Source organism: Lynx rufus, unplaced genomic scaffold, assembly GCF_022079265.1.
Source record: "Lynx rufus isolate CCGP_SWC_20201006 ecotype Redwood Valley unplaced genomic scaffold, mLynRuf1.p SCAF_9, whole genome shotgun sequence".
Taxonomy (NCBI): domain Eukaryota; kingdom Metazoa; phylum Chordata; class Mammalia; order Carnivora; family Felidae; genus Lynx; species Lynx rufus.
The window spans coordinates 108948210-108972471 of NW_025814897.1; the positions used below are offsets into that span (position 1 = coordinate 108948210).

Here is a 24262-nt window from a genome sequence, read left to right on the forward strand (position 1 = left end):
GTGTCTGGAGGAAATGTTAACCTCTGGTCTGCTTTCTATTGTGTGGTGCTGATATTAAATGAAATGCAAACAGGCTTACAGATACTTGTATGTTTTAAGTGTTCGTATTTAACACAGACTTGCACCCCTGCAGTCTGGAAGTGGGCAGAGGAAGGTAGCAAAATAACAAAAAATAAAAAGATGCAAAGGTGTATGTCCCTGAGGGTGTGGCCTTGACCTTGCTCTTGTGGGTGTCCTCTCCGCCACCTTCTGGCCTGCTGGGTAAGGACACTGCCTGCTCTCTGCTGCAGGCCCCTCAGCTCTGTGCCGCCTTCCCTCTCTTTTAAATACCTCTTAACTGAGTTCTCACGTATAAAAAAGGTTTATCATGAGGCTTACAAATAAGACAGAAAACCAAAATCCTCAGTAATTTTCTGTTATTGGTATGTTTGCTTCTAGAGTGTTTTTTTCTTCCTATGCATAAGATACGATTTTTTTGTTACAAAAATGGGATTATACTGTAAATTGCTTTGCAACTCCTTTCACTTAATATATAGTGAACATCTTTTCCTGTCATTTAAAGCATCTTTTGTGGTGATGTAATCCATCGTATGGCTATATCAATTTAAACAATCTAAGTTAGATGATCTTATTTTCCAGGTTTTTGTTTTGTTTTGTTTTTTTCTCTTAGGAAGTACAGCTATGATGACCTTCCCTGTAGCTCACACTTGATCACATCTGATATTCTTTCTTTGGGGTATATGAATATATGAAATGCCTACGTCAAACTTAAGACTTTAGGTTCATTTATAGTGCTAAATAGCCCTCCCGGAGGGACTTTCTAAATTAATGTTCTCATAATTGAGGTAAACCTGGCTTTGTCTTCCCTTTTCTACAGTATTCCAAGGTATTACTATATTAAAAACCTTAGATCTTTACCACTACTGAGACATAATATCTGTGGATTGGCCATTTGCAGTGGTGTGTGTGTGGGGGGGGGGGTTACTTGGGCTTACTAATTGCTCATTTTCCTATTGGTTGTTTTGTAGAAACACATATCAAGGATATTAACAATCTATGTTCAACGTAAATACTTTTCCCGGTTTTTAGATTACCTTTTCATTTTGTGTGTTGTGTTTCAGACATACGAAAGAGTGGCACCATTTTTCTGAGGTCCTTTTGCTGTAGGTTCTGCACTTGGTGTTCTGCTTAGATCTCTCCCACCCCAAAAGTATATAAATATTAATCTGGATTTTCTTGTGACACTTATGGCTTAATTTTTTACACTTAAACATATACCACAACTGGAGTTTATTGTGCAGCCAGTGGGGGGTAGGGGCTGATGTCCTCTCAGAGCCCCCCCAGAGCTTGCTCCCCTCCTGGTGTCCCCCGCCCTGTGGCTACATGATTGAGTGGAAGAGTCGCAGCTGTCACAATAGGACAGTTCACTGGAGAAGACCTTGGGGACAGGCAGGTATTGTCTTCTAGTGGGGGCCTCCATGATGGAGGTTGCGTTACCGCATCCTAACTGTTTTGGACCTATGGCAACGCCAGCCCCGGGGGCAGGTGTCCAAAGCAGGTGCCGAAGGATGGATCTGGGTTTTCCCGACCCGACCACTTGGAAGCTTTATGAACTAGAGAAAGTCACTGAACCCCACCCGCCGAGCCTGTTTCCCTCCTCTGTGAAATGGCGCCAGGTGAACGTGTGTCCTGGGCACACGGCTACTCTTCGTCGAGCGTTTGCAGGGCCACCTTCCTCTCATTACCCAGCCTCCTGTCCAACCGCTACCTCCTGGTTCCGCCTCCCTGCCCGCCTTGCTCTGAGCCTTGGATGACAATCAGTGTGCATATTCTGGTCTGCTCTGGTTTTGTGTTTCTGTTTTCATTTGCATTTCCCTGTATCAGTGGAGTTCACAAACACATTGGACGTGGCTTTTTCTCATGGTTGTTAATTCTTCCGTAAGAATGCTATGGATGGGCTTCTAGGGGTCTGTGAGTGCTCAGAAACGGTGTGTGTTTTATATATATACACATATATATATTGTGTGTGTGTGAAAAGCATAAGCTTGCCGAAGAGGCCCATGACCTCAAAAAAAGATCAAATGAAAAACTGCATTATTGTATCCCGTGGTGCTTATATTATAGGATGTTTACTCCGTCTCCTAAGTAGTAAGCAGTGTCTTGACTATTTTAGATTGTGCCTGCTGTGAGCATCTCTGTGAATGTGGTGTGTGTGTGGCGTTGCCTGCTCGGTGAGTATGCACAGTTTCACAGACTCAGATACTCTCCGGAAAGCTTACACTTCCTCTTGTGAGTATATCCATTTCCCTGCGTAGTTGGTGACATCAGATATTTTCAGTTTTTCTTATTACAACTTTTTTCTTAGTTGTGGTAAAATACAACATAAAATTTATCATCTTAATCATTTTTAAGTGTACATTTCAGTAGCGTGATATATTGTCGTGCAACCAATCTCCAGGGCGTTTTCATCTGGCAAAACTGAAACTCTGTACCTGCTAAACTCCCCATTCCCTTCTCCCTCCCTCCCCTGGCAACCACCCTTCTCTGTTTCTGGGAGTTTGGCCTTTCTAGGTACCTCATGTTAAACAGAATCATACGGTACTTGCCTTTGGTGACTGGCTTATTTTACTTGGCGTAATATCCTCAAGGTTCATCTGTGTTATATGTGTCAAAATTCTCTTCCTTTTTAGAAGAGCTGAAATGGGCACGTGGTTGGCTCAGTCATTGGAGTGTGCAACTTTTGATCTGAGGTCTATGAGCTTGAGCCCCATGTTGGGTGTGGAGTTTACTTTAAAAAAATAAAAGAGCCGGAACGTTCCATCAGATGTATGCAACACATTTTGTTTACCACTTCTCAATTAATACCTGGGTCGCATCCACCTTTTGGTTATTGTGAACGATGCTGCTGGGGACATGGGTGTGCAAATACCTTTTGAAACCCTGCTTTTATTTCTTTTGGAGATACACCCAGAAGTGGGATTGCTGGATCATATGGTAATTCTACTTTTAATTTTTTGAAGAACCTCCATACTGTTTTCCACAGTGGTTGCACCAGTTTGCATTCCCACCAGTCTGCAAGAATCCCAGTTTTCCACATGGTCCCCAGTACTTGCTATTTTCTGTTGTTTTATATAGCAGCCATCCTATTGGGTGTGAGGTGATGTTTCGTTGTGGTTTTGATTTGCATTTGCCTAATACTTAGTAATGTTGAGCATCTTTTCCTAAGATTCTTGGCCATTTGAATGTCTTGTTTGGGGAAACATCTTTTCAAGTCCTTTGCCCATTTTAAAATCTGGGTCATTTTTTATTGTTATTGACTTGTAGTTCTTAAAATATATTTTGAATAATAACCCTTTATCAGATAGATGACTTAGAAATATTTTCTCCCATTGTGTGGGCTGCCTTTTCAGTCTGTTGATTACGTCCTTTGATGCCCAGGAGTTTTTAGTTCTCATGTAGTCCAGCGTATCTATTTTTTACCTTCGTTACCTGTGCTTTTGGTGCCATGTCCAAGAAGGCATTGCCAAGTCCAGTGTCATGAAGTATTTATTGCTACTATTAAAAGTGCTGTGGTAGTCTTAATCCATGTTTTTGAACTTACTGGTTAGTCCATTTTACCATTTGGTTTACCATCTGCCCTTTACCTCTTTGCCCGCTTACTGTATGAAATTCCTCACTGAGTTCTATAATGGTCGTAAATTCTTTGTTCCGTTCAGAAGGTAAGCGCGTTTGCCACTTACGAGTGTCAGACGTACTCCTTTTTTTCCCCTTTTGTTGTTGGTACAAAAAGTATCTATCACACAAGGACTTTTAAAACATCCATCTACCAAGTCTAATAATAATAAGTCTGTTCATTTTGCTTCTGATTACGTTTTCTTTAGTAGCTAAATGTCTGTGTACTCTTACAGTTTCCTGAGTACTCTTCACCGTTTAAGGAGTTATGAATCCAATTTAGGGGTGAATCTAAATTGATGAGTTATACTCATAAAGTGGAAATGTCAAACTTTTACTGAATGAATTCTACTTTGCTCTGCTCCAGGTCAGTATTAGTGTCTTTCAATTAATTATCTGCCTGAATCTGTTTCTGGAATTTTTAGCCGCTAGTTTCTGTTGTTTCTAGTCAAATACAGCAAATTTTAAAGACCATCGCTGTTACTGTTTGAAAACCTAGTATGTGGAGGCTATGCTGCTCCTTTTAAGGCAAGAGTATTCTCTCCTTGTTGGGACTTGAGTACACAGAACTGGGTTAATCTTTGGTTTGTGACATGACATGGCTCTCTTTTATTTGCTTCCTTGGTGTTTTTAATAATGTGGTAAGCATTTCTGAGACTTGTGTTCAGTGTAAAACCTAGGACGTTCGTAGCTTTTTCTACCTGGGTGGTCATCTTCTCCCCCTGCCCCCATCTCTAGGCCAACGTAATCGCCATCCCGAATACTGGATTTATCTTTACTTGCTTTCTTTTCATATAACTTAAAAAAAAAAAAAAATCCACCTAAGTGTGTTTGTTAAGGAAGCTCCAGGCATTCACAGCCCCTCCAGGACAGCACAGCATAGCAGCTGTGCCATCTGGGATTCTCCATCTTGTCAGGTGGGTTGAGAGTTTCTGCTGCCAAAGTAGAGTAATGTGCTGTGGAATCGAGTTAAAACTGATCGGTCTCTACAACTGCTTGTCGGTACCAGAAGTGAGCATCAGATAGTGTCTGACTTACTTAGACCTAGCAAGACTCTGAGTCTACTTCTGACTCTGAGTCTACTTCTGAGTTCTTTCTCCTAAGCAGGCTGAAAAACAAACTATTCTAGGACAGCAGTTGTGACATCCGCCGAAAGTGGCTTTTAATTATATCTGATGTGTTTGGTCTGTTGAAATCTTCCTACCTGGCATCTGTCTGTCAGCATCTCTAATCCCGAGTGGAAAAGGCGTGCATCCGGTGGGGCACAGTCTGCTCCCTCTGCTGCCTGTGGTTCCCCCTTTAAGTACGCGCTTCCCCTCAGAGGCCCCCCGAGGGCCAGGAGCACAAGTGTGAGCCCTGCTCTGTCTCTTACTCGACTAATAGGGTCACGGGGAGCTTCACGCTGGGAACCACAAGGCCCAGATCTATCCCCGGCAGCCTTATTCTTGCCCCCTTCGCTTCTGGGGTGAGTGGTAGCTGTCCCCTTGACTCCTCTGTCGACGTAACAGCTGTGGGACCAGCTGTCTGCGCGTCAGAGCGAGGCCCTGCCTCTGCCTCCTGCTGACCCCAAGGGCAGAGGCTCTGCCGGTTTTCTTCCCGTCTGTTTCAAGATATAAAAAATGTTCAGAGTGATATGTGCACATATAAAAAATTCAAACCCTGTAAAGGGGATGGAGTGACATCCTTCTCTAACCCCAGCCTCCCTTCCCACAGAGGCAGCCGTTGTGGCCAGTTGCTTGAATTTCTTTCTGGATAATCCTGTGTACCTATTTCACTACAGAGGCCCCGGCACACCACATCCAGTCTCGCACTTTGGACTGTTCAGTTAACGGTACATCTAGGAGCTCACCGCTTATCTTTTTTGGCCTACCTTGGGCTTTTCGAAACACATCTGTGTGGTAGTCAGTGTTTAAATGTACCCATTTTCCCTTGTGAGGAGCAATTAGATTGTTTCTAGCAATTTTTATGGTGTATGAGGCTATACTGAGTATCTGCCTATGTGGTTGTTTGTGTATATGGGCAACTGTGCCTTTGGGGGAAGGTTTCTGGGTCATGGTCTGTGTGTCTTTCTGAATGTGATGGGTACTGCCAGCCCATGCTCCCTGTAGTTCCGTTCTTCCGCTTGACATTTTCCCGCACTTCACCAACACTGTTCTTAAACTTGGTTACTTGTCAATGTGAGAAGTAAAAATAGCATTTCATTGTAGTTTTGAGTTCTATTTCTATTGGGCTGTGTACTTACAGATTTTCAAGAGCTTTTTATATATTGAAGAAATTAACCCTTTGTCACTGATGCGGCAAATACTTGCCTGTTTGTCGTTGATCTGGCTTTTGTGTTTCATGCTAGAATGTTGCTGTTCAGAGTTTTAAATATACTTATGTATCAATGTTTTCTTTTAGGGCTTCTGGGTTTTATGACTCAGGTTGTGAAGTGCCCCCCCAGCCCCCGCCCCATTCCAGACGCAGTGGTTCCCTGCAGCCCGGCCTTGGCGGTTTGGGGTTTTATCTTTGCTGAGTAGAAGGTAAACTCCAGTGTCGCCGTGGTTCAGTTTCCACTTTGTGATTCTGTAAAGCTGAGTGAACACTTTGTTGGCCGACGTGTGTGACTGCTTGTGCCTCAGTTATGTTTTCATCTCTTGAGAACTCTTCACTGGAGGACGTTTACCCTCGAATGATTACAAAACATTGTTTAAGTTTGTAGTTTGCCCTTTTTTTCTTTTTTTTAAGTTGACGCGCGATGCTGCCGCGTTGCTTTCAAGTTGTAATTTGCCTTTTTTTTTTTTTTTAATTTTTTTTTTCAACGTTTATTTATTTTTGGGACAGAGACAGAGCATGAATGGGGGAGGGGCAGAGAGAGAGGGAGACACAGAATCGGAAACAGGCTCCAGGCTCTGAGCCATCAGCCCAGAGCCCGACGCGGGGCTCGAACTCACGGACCGCGAGATCGTGACCTGGCTGAAGCCGGACGCTTAACCGACTGCGCCACCCAGGCGCCCTGTAATTTGCCTTTTAAATTTACTTGTTGCATCTTGCCAGTGGTTTTAAGTTTTGTTGTCAAGTCTGTTATTTTGACCGTGGTTTCATACTTTGATGTTCTGCTGTATTTCCCACTGGCTTCCTTGTGCTTTCATTTTTGACATTTGACATAACTCTTTAATCCGTCTAGGAGTCGTGTTGGTGTTTGTACAGTGTGAGGTAAGAATCCAATTAATTCAAGATGGCTGATTTCCCCAGCGCCGCTTCCTGGATGATGCCTTCTCTACTGATCTGAAACTTGTTAGTTATGTACTAAGTACCTTTAATGTAATTGAGTATGTTTCTGAACTTTCTAGTTTGTTCGGCCGATCTATCTTTCCTCCGCCAGTCCAGTGTTTTCATTATATTAGCTTTATCACATCTGATTGTAAAACGTGGTAATACAAGCCCCTGGCATTCTTTTTTAAGGTACTCTGATTTTTACTGGAATTGCATTATGTTTATCGATATGTTATGACGTTGAGACTTTCCATGTAGGAACAGGCCCCCCCTGTTCGTTTAGGATTGGATGATTTTCGTGTCCTCAGAAATTTTAGCCCTCTCTTAGGCAAGTTATGGACATTTATGAAGTTCGCTCCTAGATATGTTATATTCTGTGTTGTGGTTAGATATATTTTTCCATTAAAATTCCTGGTTGTGGTAGTATATGATAAGACTTGTTTTATAGGTATACATTATTTCAGACATAAATAGGGTGATTATTAAGGCCAATTGGAAGACAATATAGCATCCAGGCTAAAAGGGCTTTTGAGTCAGATGACTCTGATCTCATGCTTGACTTGCCCCTTATTTATTTTCTGTGCCACGAGCTCTCTGCCTCAGTTTCTCCATTTGTAAGAAGGGATAATCATATTATCTACTAAGAAGTGGGATGAGGGTTTAATGAAATAAAGAGGCATTGTGCTCAGTGCTCTGCTGACACGGAGTGAGCACTGTTCTACTGGAGTTTCAGAGTAAGAGTCATCTTTAATGGTTCTGTCATCCATGTGATTCATTCCGTTTTTCATGCTTCTCTCCTGTCTTGCTGGCATTGGCTGTAATCACTAATGAGCTGTGAGCATCGTGGTCTTGTTCCCACCCAATCCGCTGGTGGGATCTGTCAGTGGATAGAGAGGGGTCAGGCTGGCCCTGGCAGGTGTGCACAAGCCCCAGCAGCACACATCAGGCTGCCCATTGGTTGTCATCCTGACGGTCCTCAGCTGGAGTGATCTGCTGACAGACCTCTTCAAATTTTAATATTCACGTATTTGTTTTATCATGTATTTGAAAATTGCTGGTTTTCTATTTATGGTGGTAATACAACATTTCCTTTTAAGAGGAATATATTTTTTCTCTTTTTAGTTGAAATGTCCCCCCACATACTGTAAGATTCATGCTGTCAACGTGTACAATTCAGTGGGTTTTAGTATGTTCACCGTGTTTTGCCAACCATCACTGTCATCCCATTTCCAGGACTTTTTCGTTTTCCCAAACAGAAGCCTGATCCCCATAAAACAGTAACTTCCCATCCCTCTCTCCCTCCCTCCTCCCGGTTCCCCCCACCCCGCTTTTTTTCCTGCATTTTCATTATTGTAACTGATCAAAGTCTGTTTGCAATAGATGTGAATGTGAGTTCAGTACATGTGACACTGATTTGGCAGAGGCAACCTAGTGATTGGCAAGAACACAGCACGAGCAGCTTCTGCAGGTTGGTGTTCCTCCTCCTGGTTCCTGATAACCTTTACTATACTTTCTGTCTATTTGCCTCTTCTAGGTTCCTCCTACGAAGGGAATCATACATTTGTCCTGTTGTGTCCGTCCTACTTCAGTTAGCACAGTGTTTGCAAGTTTCATTCACGTTGCAGCATGTAACAATACTTGATTCCTTTGTGAGGCCGAATACGCCCTTGGTGTGTCTACACCACATTTTGTTTATCCAGTCATTTGTTGGACATTTGGGTTGTTTCCACTCATTTGGCTATTATGAATAATACCTCTATGCACTTTTTATTGAATTTGTTTTAAATTGTCATTGGTGTGTGCCTCAGAGTGGAAGTGCTGGGTCAGATAACTCTGTGCTTAACTTTTTGAGGATCCGCAGAACTGTCTCCCAGTGTAGCTGCACCATTTTACATTCTCACCATTAATTGATGAGGTTTCTGATTTCTCCACACCCTCAACCCTTGTTCTTATTTGGCTGTGTGTGTGTGTGTGTGTGTGTGTGTGTGTGTGTGTGTGTGTGGTTTTTATATAAGCTCTATGCCCAGTGTAGGATTTGAACTCCCAACCCGGGGTCGCATGCTCATCCACCCAAGCCAGCCAGGCACCCCTCTGGCTTTTTGATCATAGCCATCCTAATGGGTGTGACGTGGTATCTCCTGTGATTTTGATTTGCACTTCTCTCATGACTGTGTCTAGCACCTTTCCATATGTTTGTTGGCCATGTGTAGATCTTCTCTAGAGAACTGTCTATACTGATCTTTTGTCCCCTTTTTAATTGAGTGTTTATTTTTTCATTATTGAATTTTAAAAGTTCTTTGTGTATTCTGGATACTAGAGCCTTATCACATTTTTCCCTTCTGGGGGTCGTGTTTCCACTTTCTTGGTAGTGTTCTTTGACATAAAATAAATTTATATGTCGAAAGTAACTTGATTTAAGGGAAAAAAAAAACTGGGACTGGTTATATGGCAAAAAATGTCCAGGTGTCGTGTGAATGATTAAGGTTTGGGGGCAGAGAAGAGTGTTTCGATCCTGTAGCGTGAAGTGGGTGAGCACTCCTTCCTGTGCAACGTCAGCGGGTTCTACCTGGTATGTGTGCCGGGGTCATCTCGTTGGAGTGCTTGGAAGGTTTGGTTTTGTTTTTTATGTCCAGTAATAGATAATGGATTTATTCAGATGTCTTTTCTGCATTCCCCACCCCACCCCCCGCCGCTGCCCCCCCAAGCATTGAGTTTTTCTCCTTTCATTCTCTCATGATTAATTATATCACGGAATATCATGGCCTCCTGTGATTTCTGAAACACACCGGTCCCAGGCCTGGAGCTCTATTCCGCCAACACAGAAATCAATCAGAAGGTCCACTTCAGCTTCAGGGTGTTGTCAGGCAGGCTTCCGTATCAGGACCTCAGGAAAAGCAGAGACGCTTTCAAGAGCAGCAGCAAAGAGCAGACCTCTGAGCTGGACAGCTGACTTTCTATTCCCTGCTTTGCCACTTAGCACGTGACGTTGGCCACATTTCTAAAATACTTGAAGCCGGTTTCCTTAACAAAATGGGGACAAAAATAAAGTCAGAACATAACTCGTGGTTTGCGTGAGGCTGAGATGAGGGGTCACACGGCACAGGTGCTGGGAGTGAGGGGCCCTGCTGTTTCCGGTCCCTGTCAGCCTCCCCACTTCGCACAGTTGACTGGACACAGAGTGTTGGGTAACGCCGCCCGGGCTGCCACTTCCTTTTGGAGATTCCAAGTTCTTTGCGAACTTCCAGTGTCTTCCTGAGTTATAGGCTAGTCTGTATTTCTATTTCATTGTAAGTCAATTTGCTTGAATTCAGTTTTCTAAGAAAATTGCCTTTTTAAATACGTATTAATGTAGAGCTTTTTTTTTTTTTTTGCATTTTAATATCCTTGTCAATGGTTTTGGGGGGTGGAAGGAAAAAAAATAGTTTTCACTTTTTATTCCTAGTTTATCTTTGACAGACTTTCAAGAAATCCATTTTACTGTTTTTTTCAAAGAAGCAGCTTTAGATAGAATACCCAGTTCTGCTTTCATGTTGTAATTTATTAATTTCTGCTTTTACTTCATTAATTCTTGTGCTCTCCTTGGATGTTGTTTGTCCCTCTTTTTCCAGTCTTGCCTTACATGCTTAGTGCGGAAGGCAGGGGAGGCAGAGCGCGGTCAGGGAGGCTGTGGCAGGAGGCGCTCCTGCTCTAGCCCCACTGTGACCATGGACAGAGCCCTCCAACGCTGACGCGTGGACCCTCCGTAAGGGAGGCAACTGCTGCCCCCCCGCCGCCCCCGCCACCCCCGCCGCCCCCGCCGCCAGAGGATGCATGGAGGCCAGTTAGTGGCCAGGGCCCAGCGGGAGCATGGGGGGCGTTCTGCAGGGGGGAACGGCCAACTGCTGTTGCTCCGGTCCACGGTTCGGTTTCTAACGATCACTCCAACCAACAGCCTCCTCGGTGTCCAGATACTCAGCTGGTCTCCACAGACACAGGCAGGTGAGATGAATGGCCCTGCCTTCCCGTGGTGCCCCCGTTCTCCCGGGGGACGGGTCTCCGATGGTGACTAGATAGATGGTGAGTTAACACAGTGCGGCAACAGCCACCGGGGATGGAGTGCAGCCTGAGGGTGAAGACAGAGCCCTAACCCAGGGGAGACGTTTGAGCTGTCACTTGACAGGTAGGTGAGGCTGTAAGGAAGAGCATTCCTGGCTGAGAAAAGGGCACGAGCAAAGCCTCTGAGCTGTGAAGGAAACTGGCTGGAGCTAGGAGTGCAGGTGGGGCTGGCCGGGCCACGGTGGGGACTCAGGAGGTGCCCCATGGTGCACCTGAAGGCTCCCCGTCTGTATTTGGGAAAAGAGTTTATTGTCCTTATTTCCCATTTGCTTTTTGGTTTCAGTTCTGATGTATCATTTGAACATAGTTATTTAAAGAGTACGCTTTAAATTTTCCGAGGTTTTGGAAGGGTTGTGTTTTGTTTTTTTTTAACTATTATAATCAATTTCTATTTTAATGAATGGTTACCTGAGGAAGTGCCCAGTACAATTTCTGCCTTTTTGGATCTGTGGCTCCCTTTCTTCACTGCTTAAGGTACGATTATTTTTATAAATGCTCCATGGCGTTTGAGAAAGTATTCTTTGTCACATTCCATACGTTAGGTCCATCCCTCTCGACGGTTTGGGGTCCAGTCCAAAGCCACGACGTCCCTATGTAATGCGAAGTGTGATTCCATTTTCCCCACCACTCGTGGTTCTCTCCACTGCCCCCAAGACCGCTCACCGGTTTTGTTCTGTGTGTTTCGCTGCAGTGTATTTGGTGCGTGGAGTCCGGCCCTGCCGCGTGGAGTGCCGGGTGCTGACCGGGCAGACGGGAGCCCACCCCCTCCCCACCCCCACCTCACTGTCTCCTCCTTTGCGGGTTGAATGAAGTACCTGTGTGTTGGAATTTTCAACTGTTGAACCTTGAAACCATTTTTCCATCTCTCGTCTGTTTCCTGCCCGTGTCATGCCTTCGTTGTACATATAGTTGTGATCGGGAGCCATTTTGCTTCTTCCACTTCAGGTTACCTTGTAGACACAATGACTCGTGTTGAGATAATCCACCTGTTCTGGCTGAGGCTCCCTGGGGTGTTCCAGGCTGTGAGCCCGCCACTGTCACCTCGTGGGCTTCTGCGTGGGCTGGTTCCAGCATTTTGTAATTCTGAATTACACGGGCACAGGCGTCTTTGGGCAAATCCTCTTTTATACCTCCAGGCTGCTTTTGGTTGTCCCCCTGGCCGGAGGCAAGGGGCAGGAATTGCTTGCTTCTCTTCGCTCACTGCCCTGGGTGCAGATGTTTGGAAAGGGCCGGTTATGCACTCCTGTTTTGCCCACTGCCTTGCCAACACAATTTTTTCTGTTCTTGACTGTGAGTGTGGAGTGCTTTCTTGAAGCCATTTTATTTTATTTTATTTTATTTTTTCCCTTGAAGCCATTTTAATTTTCACTGGGGACACATTTTCCTGTGTAGGTCACTCTCTGAGTTTCCTTAAGCAGACACCTTGAGGGTCTTGTTACTAACATGTTGAATTAATTCTCACTAACATGTTGAATTAATTCTTTGCTCATCTTACAGACTGTGTTTTGACTACCCCCCCCATTTCTAAGGCCTTTTAAGGTCAGAGCTTTGTTCCTCCGTCAGGTTGGGACTTAGATGGCTATGCACGGTTCCTCTTTCCTGCTGCAGTAAGTAAGTGCCTGCCTTTTGTGGTGTGTTTGGGGGCTGAAGCCTGGAGAGAGGCCAGGAGGGGCGATGGGCAAGCGAGGAGGTGGGGGAGAGGTGAGGGAGATGGGTGAGGGGGATGGAAACCTGGCTCTGAGCTCACCCAGCGGTCCCCAGACCTTGGTGGGTTGGGTGTGTGTGTGTGTTTGTGTGTGTGTGTGTGTGTGTGTGTGTGTGTGAGAGAGAGAGAGAGAGAGAAAGAGAGAGAGAGAGAGAGGGAGAGAGAGGGAGAGAAAGAGAGAGACGAGACTGGCTGTGCTTGCAGAGCATCCGTCAGGACTAGTAGAGAGGACCCGTTGTCAGCCTGGCCTGGTGTGACGCTGAACAGGTCTCAGTCCTCTCTGAGCCTCACCTTCTCCTCTGGACTCTGCTGGAGAAGGGCTACTGGGCTCCTCAGGGCTGGCTGGAGGGGTCCAGGAGTCCTCCCCTCGTGAGAGGCCAGGACAGGACTCCTGGATGAGGACCGCAGAGCTTGGGGATGCTCCCACTGGACCCGCCGTGGGCCCACAGGAGGCAGAGCCCAGCCTGGGAGCAGCAGGTGCTTGGGGCCCAGATGGGGAGGGTGGCCCAGGGCAGGTAAACTGGCCCAGGGTCCAGGGTAGGCTTCCTGTTCCTCCTGTGTCTGGGGCCCTGGTGACTCAGACCATCCTCTCGGGGAACTCAGACACGGGGCCAGAGGCTGGTGGGGACACTGTGCTTCTGACTTCGTTTTCAAGCAGTGGCAGCTTCGCAGGAAGGACCCCACAGCCGGCACTGGTGGAGAGAGCGAGGACGGAAGGCCAGGCAGGTGGGCTAGACTGTGTGGCCCCACACAGCAGGGGCCCAGCAGATGCGGAGGACCACTGGCATTTGAGCTAGGCTGGGGTGCTTGAAATTTCCTCTAGTTCTTAGATTTCCTGTTCTGGATGAAAAACTTGAAAGTTTTGCCTTTAATTGTAAAAGCCATCTGCATAGAGTTAAAAATTCAAGCCATAGAAAAAGGTATAAAATGAAAGTAAAATCCTTCTCCCCTCACTCATCCCAGCCCTACTGCAGAGAGGTGGCCTCTCCCATTTCTTAGGATCTTTTTGGAAATTTCCATCTACATACGAAGACATTGCCCTACAGTGAGCAGGACCATAACTTGTGGTTCAGTTTTCCGTCGGACTTCGTGAGCTCCTGCAGTTGGGATGTGCATCCAGCACAACAGGAAACATGTGGCCACGCGGCCAAGGGGACACGCGTCCCCCTGGCTGCACCTTTGACAGGGCTGTCAGGGCAGCGAGGGGGAACCTGGGAGGGAGGGGGGCCCGGAGCCGCCGCAGGTGTTTCTTTTACTGGACGCGGCCCATGGCCGCGTTCAGGTTTTGCTTTTCACCTTTGAGTCTGTGAGAAAACAAGCAGGAAAAAGCAAAAGGCGCTGGTGGTGGCACGCCCGGTGCTGCTGGGCCAGGGTTCGAGTCCCTGTGGCGTCTCTGCTTCCTTCCTGCTCCCCATTCCGGGCCCTTTCCCTCCGTGGTCCTGAGGAGGGACGTTGGGCTGAAGCACCCAGGGCCTCCCCCAGGAGTGCTCCCCTCCACGGTCTCCTCCATCACCCCCTTGGAGGACCTGGGGCTGGGCTCTCAAGGGCTCTCCCCCTCCCTTGGGCCGTAGGTAGATGAACTAGCCCCATCCGAACCAATCCTTCGAGAAGAAGAGGAGAGCTTGGGAGCTGTGAACCCCAAGGCCGAGGGTGTGTGTGCTCCCCGCCTGGTCTCCTCCATCTGAGGCTCCCAGGACCAACTCACCACCGCCCTCCACCTCCGAGGACCAGGATGGCTCTTCTGGGAAGGCTGAGGGGGTGAGGAGTTCTGGGCTGGCAGGTCAGGGTGTGGGGTGGCCCTGGGGGAGAAGAAGGCAGGGCCAACGCACACACAGGCCCTGGGGCAGGAAATGGGGCGGGAGGGGCCAGAATGGGCACCGAGGGATCTGAGACTGCGCTCTCCAGGCTCCTGGGACCTGGATGGATCCCAGGAGACACCCCTCCCCCCACCGCCCCGCCTCCTGCGTGGGACCCAACAGGGACAGTGTGCTGTGATCCTGAGCAAGCTCCACGCAAGCCCCAGCAGCGGCTGCCTCTGCCTCTCTCCCAGCTTTGTCAACCTCCCCATCCCTTCCCCGCATCCCAGAAAGAGGTCAGAGGATCACAATCCATTTCACTGGCCACAGTGCTGATGGCTGCCTTGTCTCCAGCCCAGCCCATGGTCACGCCATCAGTGCAGAGCCCGATTTGGGGCTCGATCCCCTGAACCTTGAGATCATGACCTGAGTCAAGATCAAGAGTCCGGCGCTCAACCGAGTCAGCCAGGCACCCCGAGAGAACCTCTTTTAAGGGACTTCCGGGAAGCCCGGCTGGCTCAGTCAGCGGAGCATGTGACTCTTGATCTAAGGGCCATGAGTTCTAGCCCCATGTTGGGGGTAGAGTTTAGTTAATAAAAAAAAAAAATAAGGGACCTTGGCTTGGGCCCTCCTAAAGGAGACTGATGGCCGCTTTGTCATCGTCTGCAATCCCTCAACCTCTTAGCAAATTTTGGTGACAGAAAATTGCCCTGTGGATCTGGTGTTTCTGGCTGAGGTGGTGAGAGGAGGCAGCAGGAAGCTGTGGTCTTGGCGGGTGGCCTGTGTCCACCCTTAGCAGCCAGGCCTGGCACTAAGGTCACAATGTCCACCAAGGTGCCTGTCTATCTGAAGTGCGGCCACCACATGAGTCAGAAGAAGCCTTGGGACCTTTAGTCCTTGGACATGATCAACCAGCTGCTAGGGGCTGACAGGCTTATTATGCTCGCGCATAAGCCAAGGCGGGGAAGCCGGGAAGAAATGACAGAGAGGAGCCAACATGTCTCAAAGAGCATGGACCTGTGACCTAGCCTGTTTGAGACTCAGTTTCCCCATCTCTAAAACTGAGTCAATGGTACCTACCTTGCAGGGTTGTGGGGAAAACTAGGAATAACATTTATGAATTGCCACGTGGAAGGTATTCAAAAATGGCCAGGGACATAAAGGAACTCGGAGCTTGGGAACGAGACGACTGTAAAGCAGGAAAAGCAGGTTGGAATCAGCTGGGAACAGCTTTGCCTGCAAGGCTGAGCGGAGGCAGTGGGGAGCTGCAGATGAATTTTAAGCAGAAGAGACACGTGATCAGATCCGGGTTCTAGAAGGGTCACCACCCAGGCCAATGAAAGACGGACCAAAGGTCAAAGCGGAGGAAGCCAGTGCAGATGAGGAAGACTGGACGAGGCAGGGACAGTCAGGACGGAGGTGGGGAGAGCGTTAAGATGGGGCTTGGTGTCTGATTGGTACAGGCCACGTGGGCAGCTGGAGGCAAGTTCAAGCCTCAGTTTCCCCTTCTTCCATTCTCCGCTGGTTCTTCATCCTTCTGACCCTGTGGATCCTAGACTCTCCCCTCACCCCCAGCCTCTCCTGCCTCCAGTTCCTGTGTCAGATTTCGTCGTGGAGGCTGAATTTGACCAGGAGGCATTTTGCTTGGCTTTGTGGCCTTTTTTAAATGTTTAAAAAATGTTTATTGAGGACACACACACGCACAATGTAAAACCTGCCATTTAACCAGTTTTAAGTCTTCAATTTGATGGCATTAATTACATTCACAAAGTTGTGCAACCATCACCACTGTCTCCAAATCTCTTTCATAGCCCCTGACAAGCCACATCCATTAGTTACTCCCATTTCCCCTCCCCCACAGCCCCTGGTGACCTCTACCCTACTTTCTGTTCCTATGAATCTGCCAATTCTAGATATTTCATATAAATAGAATCTAAAATAATTGTCCCATGAAACTAAGGCAACGCTGTATGTTAACTATACTGGAGTTAAATTTTTATATTCTTTCTTTTTTTTAAGGCAGGAGAGTTTTGGGGGTTTTTTTAAATGTTATTTTTGAGAGAGAGAGAGAGAGAGAGAGAGAGCATGAGCAGGACAGGGGCAGAGAGAGGGGAACAGAGGATCCAAAGCAGGCTGTGCACTGACAGCAGCAAGCCCGATGTGGGGCTTGAACTCTGGAACTGCAAGATCATAATCTGAGCCTAAGTCAGACACTCAAGTGACTGAGCCACGCAGGTGCCCCTGGAGTTAAAAATTTTTTTAAAGAAAAAAAAACCCTTATATATATTTTTAAAATATTTTATTTATTCTTAAGAGGTAGGGGAGGGGCACAGAGGAAGGGGGACAGAGCGTCCGAAGCAGGCTCTGCGCTGACACCTGCCTGCTGCGGGGCTAGAACTCACAAACTGTGAGATCATGATCTGAACCGAAGTTGGACGCTCAATCGACTGAGCCACCCACGTGCCCCCCCCCAAAGACCCTTAAATCTTAATGAAAGAAAGAAAAATAAAGTAACTTCTTCTTTTCATTAATAAAAGTAAATAATAAATAAAATAAAATAAAATAATTGTCCTTTGGGGTCTGACTTCCTCCACTTGGCGTGTTTTCAGGGCTCATCGATGCTGTAGCATGTGTCAGTGCTCCTTTCTTTTTTATGTCCAAATAACACTGTAGGCAGGGGGTGGGGAGCTGAAGGGCCAGCACCTTCTTGCCTGCAAGGTCCCCCTTCAGCGCTTGGGTGGCTTGTCCCTTCGACCTTGGGAGAGGAAGACAAGAAAAAAGGACACCCTCCTTAGAGCTTCACCCAGCTGGAAGGCCACACTTGACCTGGACCTGAGTTGAGGTCAGAGTAGCCAGGAAAGGGGGATGTGCTTTCCCCGGGTCCCCTGGAATTGTGCGCCCCATCCTCCCTGCATCACGCACGAGCCCAAAGGCCCTGGGAAGCCACTCCGGGTTGCTGTACTGGGCTGGAGAAAGGGAATCTGAAGGGACTAGGAGGTGGCTCCCACATGGGGGCGGGGCGGGGGCGGTGGGACTGTCCTTCTTGCCCATCTCTGGGTCAGTTCTGCTCAGCCTAGCACGAGGCAGGGGCTCAGCGGCACTTACAGGAGTGAGATCGCAAGGACAAAGTGGCCTACGAAGGAGAGGTTTGAGGCTCACCCCCTCCCGGCACCATGCCCATTTCCAGAGCCTGAATTTGCCTCCTGCTTGAGTTGTGTCAGGATAGGAACCACACGGGGGCCATCAGCCATGCCATCCCTTGCTTGGCTACTCCTGGTGGGTCTTCCCTCCTTGAAGGTCCTTGAAGGTACGTAGCTGTTCTGGCCCTGTCTTCCCTCCTCCACTGCTGGCAACCTCTGCAAGCTCCCATCCTCCCCCTTTCAGGGCAGGGATTAGTCCCAAGGATTCCAGCCACTGTGCTTCCTGCCTCACAGTGCCAGCACCTCTCCCCAGCTCTGAGGCCCTGCTTCTTCCACCACCTCGAGAGCTTGTCTGTCATGCAGGGAACACTGTCACGCAGGCTGCTTGGCCAAACGTCAGAAGCCCTTCTCTAGGAGCCGAGATGTAGCTGCCCTTGGTCAGCATGACCCTCCGTCACCTGGCTGGTCTAGGTGATGGGCATCAAACCCGGTACCAGCGGAGGGAAACTCTCCATGTCCAGAAGGAAGGAGGTCAGTCAGTCCTAGCCGGGTGCCTCATCCCTCTATAGGACAGAGAGAGCAGTTCAGCCTTCTGGGCTCCCACCCCCTTAGCCCTGAAAAGGCAACAGACCAGAAGTCTGACCCATCTACCCACTGACTAGAAGTCTCCCCTCTTCTCATCTGGAGGTTGCTGTGGGTAGTGCTCGTACACAAGGTAGGTGATGTTGTGCGTCGGGAAACACCTTACAGAGTAGGGCGGGTTGGGTGAGGTGGGGGGAGGGGGGGAGTTGCAAAGAATACAGATGATAAGCCAGTTCTCCCTAGGCTTCATCTCCCCAAAGCTGAGCACCTGTTTTCTCAGCGTCTACAGACGGGCAGCACCAAATGGCCAAGCCACCTCCAGACTCCAGGTCAAGAGCCTCCCTTTTCCATAAGTTTACAGCCAGGACAAACTATTCACCCTGACACCTCACTGTCAGGCACAGGGCCTGGCACTTGTCTCCTGCTTGAGTTGTGCTCAGTAAGTGTCTGTGGAATGAAGGAAGAAATGAATGTATAAATGAAACCAAGGCCACAGCTGCTGTGGGGTTTTAGGTGACTCTCTGAGAACGATCTCTCCCTTCTTTAGGCCGGGAAGACTCAGATAAATTTCTGAAACAAAGGAACAGAGTTCTGAGTGATTTATGTGCACCTTCATTTTATCCTAACAGCCCTCTGAGGTCAGATGTAGTATCTCTATCCTGCTGAAACTGAGGTTGGGAGAGACTGACACCCACAGTATATGACGGGGCCAAAATTAAACCTAGATCCATCGACTCCCAAGCCTATGTTCTTGTGATGCCACATGTTCTTGAATTAGAAACCTCAGGTAGCGATGAGATAGGGATGCAAGGCCAAGAACACAGGCGTACTGGGGGAATCCAAGCACTTGGGTCTTCTCTGCGCTTCACTTGTTCTCATCTGGGAAAGCTCTGTAAGGCATCCAATAGTGTTTGGAGACAGAGGGCTCTACTTCTGGCCACTACTGAGGACCTGAGTCAGATGTCAGCCCTGAGGAATTTCCCCACAGGTCCTGTCCACCAGGCAAACCCCAGATGAAGGCGGGCCGACCATGGGATGCGGGAGTGGGCTCTTCCACAAACACCAAGGGCCACGGTGATGGATACTGTTGCCCTCAGGGTACCCCTGAAAGTCCCTCACAGCCTTCAAGCTACCCCCATATCCTGGGATTAAATGTGTAGAGGTGCCAGCCACTCAAGATGAAACACTGTGCATGCTTTGGGGGCTTTGGGATACTTCTGGGGGTAGCAGGATCTCCACAGACTAGCACTCAACCAGACTCCACCATGGTAGAGTGATTAGGCAGCTCCTGGGTCTGTGTCTGAAGCAAAGAAACAACCAACTTAGCGACTGGCTTCCAAGAATGGATAGAAGAAACTCAACAGGTGAAAGGAGAACATTCCAGGCAGGGAGCAAAGCAGAACCCAAGGCCAGGAACCCAGACTAATGGGTTACAAGACTGGAAAAGGGCTGGCCTCTGATGTGTCTGCTTCTCCCATCTGTGAGGCTCAAGTGAGTTGTGTTTGAAGAATTATGAAAAAACGCTTGGATCACAAGTCTAACTCAACATGGTATATCTCTGTTTTTATTTATTAACAATGTTTCACTTATTCTGTGCCAGATACTGTTCCAAATGGTTTATAAATACATTGACTTACTCAATTCTCATAGGAGTAGGTTCTATTATCCCCATTCTCAGATGAGAAAGCTGAGGTACAGGTTATGTAACTTGCCGATGATCATAGAGATTGTAGGCCACGGAACTGCTATCTGAATTCAGTCTGGCTCCAAAGTCTAAACCATTATACCAGGCCAAGATAAAAGGCTTTCAACATTTAGAAGTCTTTCTGATACACGTTTTTCCTGGTTTTAGTTTTATGCAGGCATACCTAACACCATGCTAAGTGAGAGTTGTACCTATTTCCTGCAACCCTTCTAGAGAGTAATTATTGTTGCCCAGCTTCACAGAAGAGTTAGACCCTCAGGGTAAATTGTGAGTTGGGATTCAGGCCTAGGTTTTTGTTTTTGTTTTTTTCCCCCCTACAATCTATGACAACTATTCTGCCATAAGGATCCTCGTGGAGTATTTCTTTCCAACACAATACCCCAGTGCTGGATTAGGCCTGAGGGTTACAACGGAAAGGGGCTGCCAAGGTGGGGGTGGGCTGAAGGCCCTCTGGGACCCACAGTTCCTGGGCGTCCCACTCAGTCTACCTCCTGCCCCCAGTCTAAATGAAAAGAGGGAGCCGAACTAAACATGCTGCTCCTTGTAGTTGAGGCCATCAGGGACCATGGCCACACCTGAAGCCCCGTGGTCGTTCTGTCCCTCTACGCATTTTTTCGAAGATTTTATTAAGTAATCTCTACACCCAACATGGGGCTCGAGTTGGCAACCTCAGGATCAAGAGTCACTCGCTCCTCTGACTCAGCCAGCCAGGCGCCCCTGTCCTGCGCACTCTTTGCTACCTCCTCTCTTTCTCTGCACCCTCACCCTACCTGTGCTTAAAACAGATGTCCACCTCGAAGGAGAAAACCGAGGTTCTAGCGGGCTACTCGTTGCTCCGAGGTCCCGAGAAATGGCTGGACTTCCGTGTGAGTGTTAGGCTAAGCGGCTCCCATCACCTGCCGCATCCCACAAACTGCAGAGAGCCCGCTTTCCAGCTCCGCCAAAAGAGCCTGAGCACGGGGGCCGCCATCTTGGCGCCGCCTCCGAGAGCCTTTGCCCGCCCTGGACGGCGCCCGCGCGTGCGCGGACCGCGGGGGGCGTGGCGAAGGGCGCGGGGGCGAGGCCTGAGGAGGCGCGGGGCAGTGACGCAATGCGCCCCTAGTGGCGGGTGTCTTCGCGCCTTCGCTCTGTAGCCTCTGGATTCCGTTTCCACGGTTACGGCGGCGCGCGAGGCTCGGTCCCAGGTAAGATCCGGGTGGAACGGAAACGTGATACTTGAGGGACCGAAGGCAGCAAGGCTTAGGGGAGCGGGGAAGCGGGACCTGGGCTCGGGGTCGGGGGAGGTCTAACCTTTCGCCCCTGTGCGTGCCCCCACTGCGGGCTCTGGTTAGCTCTGCCCCGCGATTCCCCAAGGATGCTGTTCCGCCCACTAGTGTTCTTCTGCCCCACGAACTGTCCTGGACCCCCACAACCCCTCTTCCTGAGTCTCCCAGCTGCTGACCTCACTCTTCTCTGTCGCCAAGTCACTGACATGCAGCTGTTTGTCCGTGCCCGGGAGCTGCACACTCTTGAAGTTACCGGCCTGGAGACAGTTGCCCAGATCAAGGTAAAGGTGATAGTGTATCCCTGAGCTTCCCTAACCCATGTGCCCTGTGCCTGGCTTCCTGTGACTTCCCCCGAGAACACTCTTGACCCTCCCTTTCTTCCCTAGGCTCATGTGGCCTTCCTGGAGGGCCTCACCACTGAAGACAAAGTCGTTCTTCTGGCAGGTTCTCCCCTGCAGGATGAAGCCACCCTGGGTCAGTGTGGGGTAGAAGCCCTGGCAACCCTGGAAGTGGTTGGCCGAATGCTAGGAGGTGAGTCGGGCTGCAAGAGGCCAAACTGTTACCATGGGGTTCTTTACGATCCTTACACTTACTCACTTGGTTTGCCTTTCGCAGTGTCTAGCATATTTTGCCTTAATTTACCGTGTCTAAAAGTCGGCTGATTTTGTGTTAAAATACAATATCTGGCTTTGCTTCAGCGATTGGGTAGATCTGGTGGCAGTGGGGCCTGGGTTCCCACATACTCACAATCTGCCCCGGCTGAGTCGTGGCTGTGCCCTTTGGAAGGCTTTACAGTTTGCTACAGGTTCCATTCCTCCCTCCTCCACTCCTCAGAACCAATGTCAGGCACCATTTTATCTTCAGGCTTGTGGTGGTATTTCTCTTACAGTAAAGAAAAGTGAACTCTGTTTTTGTCCCTGTTTCTCTGTCAAAAGTGGGAAAACGAAAGATGGATCGAGAGCATCGCATGTTTCAAGAAAAGTGGGAACGAGCGTATTTCTTTGTGGAAGTTAAGAACAGCCCCGTGTGTTTAATATGTAACCAGACTTTGTCTGTGTCAAAAGAATACAACTTAAGACGCCATTACGAGGCAAACCATAGTAAGCACTTTGACCGGTATACGGAAGAGATGCGTGATGAAAAACTTAACGAACTCAAGAAAGGACTAAACTTTCTTCAGCATCTGTCATCAAATACAAATAAACTAAGTGATGCTGCTGTGAAATGCAGTTATGTCATAAGTGAGAAAATTGCCCGGGCATCGAAACCTTTTACAGATGGTGAGTTTATAAAAGACTGTCTCTTGAGTGCTGCGGAAATCCTGTGTCCAGAGCAGAAACCGGCATTTGCCAACATAAGTCTAACTGGAAACACTGTTGCTCAGCGAGTAAAAGATATGGCTGAGAACCTACAGGACAAGTTGCGAGAAAAAGTGAAATCATTTGTGACATTTTCTATTGCAGTTGATGAGAGCACATACATAAATAATACGAGGCAGTTGATTATATTTATCCGGGGTGTTGATGAGAATTTTGACATCACTGAAGAACTTTTGGACATGGTGCCCATGACAGACCCAACATCTGAGAATGACCTGTTTTTGTATGTTGAGAAAAGTCTTGAAAAGTTTAATGTTGACTGGTCAAAACTAGTAAGTGTAACCACAGATGGTGCTCCTGCGATGGTCTGTGATAACACTGGACTTGTGGCAAAACTTAAGTCCAAGGTCAAAATGTTTTTCAAGGATGCAGAGCTTAAATCTATCCACTGCATTATTCACCAGGAATTGTTTTGTACTAAAAAGTTAAAGCTAGAACATGTCATGGACGTAGTGATTAACGCAGTAGACTGGATACGCACCCGTGGCTCCAACCACAGGCAGTTCAGGGCTTTGCTTGAGGAACTGAATGCCCAATACGGTAATCTCCTTTACTATACAAAGGTAAGGTGGCTTAGTCGTGGCATGGTGCTGAAGAGATTTTTTGAATTGATAAAAGAGATAGATGTGTTCATGTCTTCCAAGGGCAAACCCCTTCCCCAGCTCACCAGCGAAGACTGGATCAGAGACCTGGCCTTTTTAGTTGACATCACAAACCATCTGAACACTTTGAATATCTCCCTTCAGAGACGTTCACAAGTAGTGACACAAATGTATGATTCAGTTTGCTCTTTCCTCACAAAATTGAGTCTCTGGGAAGCTCATTTGGCTGCAAATAATCTGGCTCACTTTCCTACACTGAAATCGGTTTCCAGAAACGAACGTGATGGCTTAATCTACATCCCCAAAATTGTGGAGTTAAAGATGGAATTCCAAAAAAGGTTCTTTGATTTCAAACATTATGAAAATGAACTCATACTGTTTAGCTCACCCTTCTCAATTAACATCGATAGCGTTAATGAAGAATTACAAATGGAAGTTATTGAACTGCAGTGTAATACGGTATTAAAAACGAAATATGATGACATTGGAATACCAGAATTCTACAAATACCTCAGCAAGAGTTACCCCAAATATAGAAAACATTGTGCAAAAATTCTGTCCATGTTCGGAAGCACCTATGTCTGTGAACAGCTGTTTTCTGTTATGAAATTGAGTAAAACTAAGTTTCGCTCCCAATTAAAGGATACAGGATTACACTCAGTTCTCCACATTGCGACTCGAAATATGAGACCAGACATTGACATCTTGGTGCAGAAAAAAAGGTGTCAGGTTTCTGGTTCCAAATCAAAGGAATAACAGATTATGAACAAAAATTTTAATAATTAAAAGATTTCTATTTTTCAACATGTATTTTTAAATTTTGTCTTTGAAACACCCAGTATTATAAACTTTATATGTTACCCACTTGCAGTGTGGTTCGATTGCAAAAAAAAAAAAAGTTTAGGTTGTTTGTTTTTCCCTTGGCGTTTGATTTTTCATATACTGGGGCCTGTTACGCTTGCTTGTCTAACTTACTTGGCTACCCAACTTTAGTTTGAGACTTCGGCCTGATGGAGCTGGTTGCCATACTTCGTGTTTGTTTTTCTACTTGTCTCAAGCCAGGGAA

The 24262-nt window shown here is 47.6% G+C and overlaps 2 protein-coding genes and 1 long non-coding RNA gene across 3 annotated transcripts; all 3 read left to right on the forward strand.

Moving 5' to 3' along the window:
- The first annotated feature begins 6669 nt into the window (after nt 1–6669).
- LOC124504602 (uncharacterized) lies at nt 6670–12310 on the forward strand. The gene is made up of 2 exons (XR_006960493.1): nt 6670–11496; nt 11714–12310. It is a non-coding gene; the product is annotated as an uncharacterized LOC124504602 (long non-coding RNA).
- An 8613-nt stretch (nt 12311–20923) lies between these two features.
- On the forward strand, nt 20924–21889 carry LOC124505799 (putative ubiquitin-like protein FUBI-like protein ENSP00000310146). The gene is made up of 2 exons (XM_047071835.1): nt 20924–21496; nt 21602–21889. Exons 1-2 carry the CDS (start codon nt 21305–21307, stop codon nt 21875–21877), a joined length of 468 nt encoding a protein of 155 aa, XP_046927791.1. The 5' UTR covers nt 20924–21304; the 3' UTR covers nt 21878–21889.
- A 48-nt stretch (nt 21890–21937) lies between these two features.
- On the forward strand, nt 21938–24000 carry LOC124505798 (general transcription factor II-I repeat domain-containing protein 2-like). The gene has a single exon (XM_047071834.1). The coding sequence runs from the start codon at nt 22165–22167 to the stop codon at nt 23950–23952; it is 1788 nt and encodes a 595-aa protein (XP_046927790.1). The 5' UTR covers nt 21938–22164; the 3' UTR covers nt 23953–24000.
- Nucleotides 24001–24262: the final 262 nt, after the last annotated feature.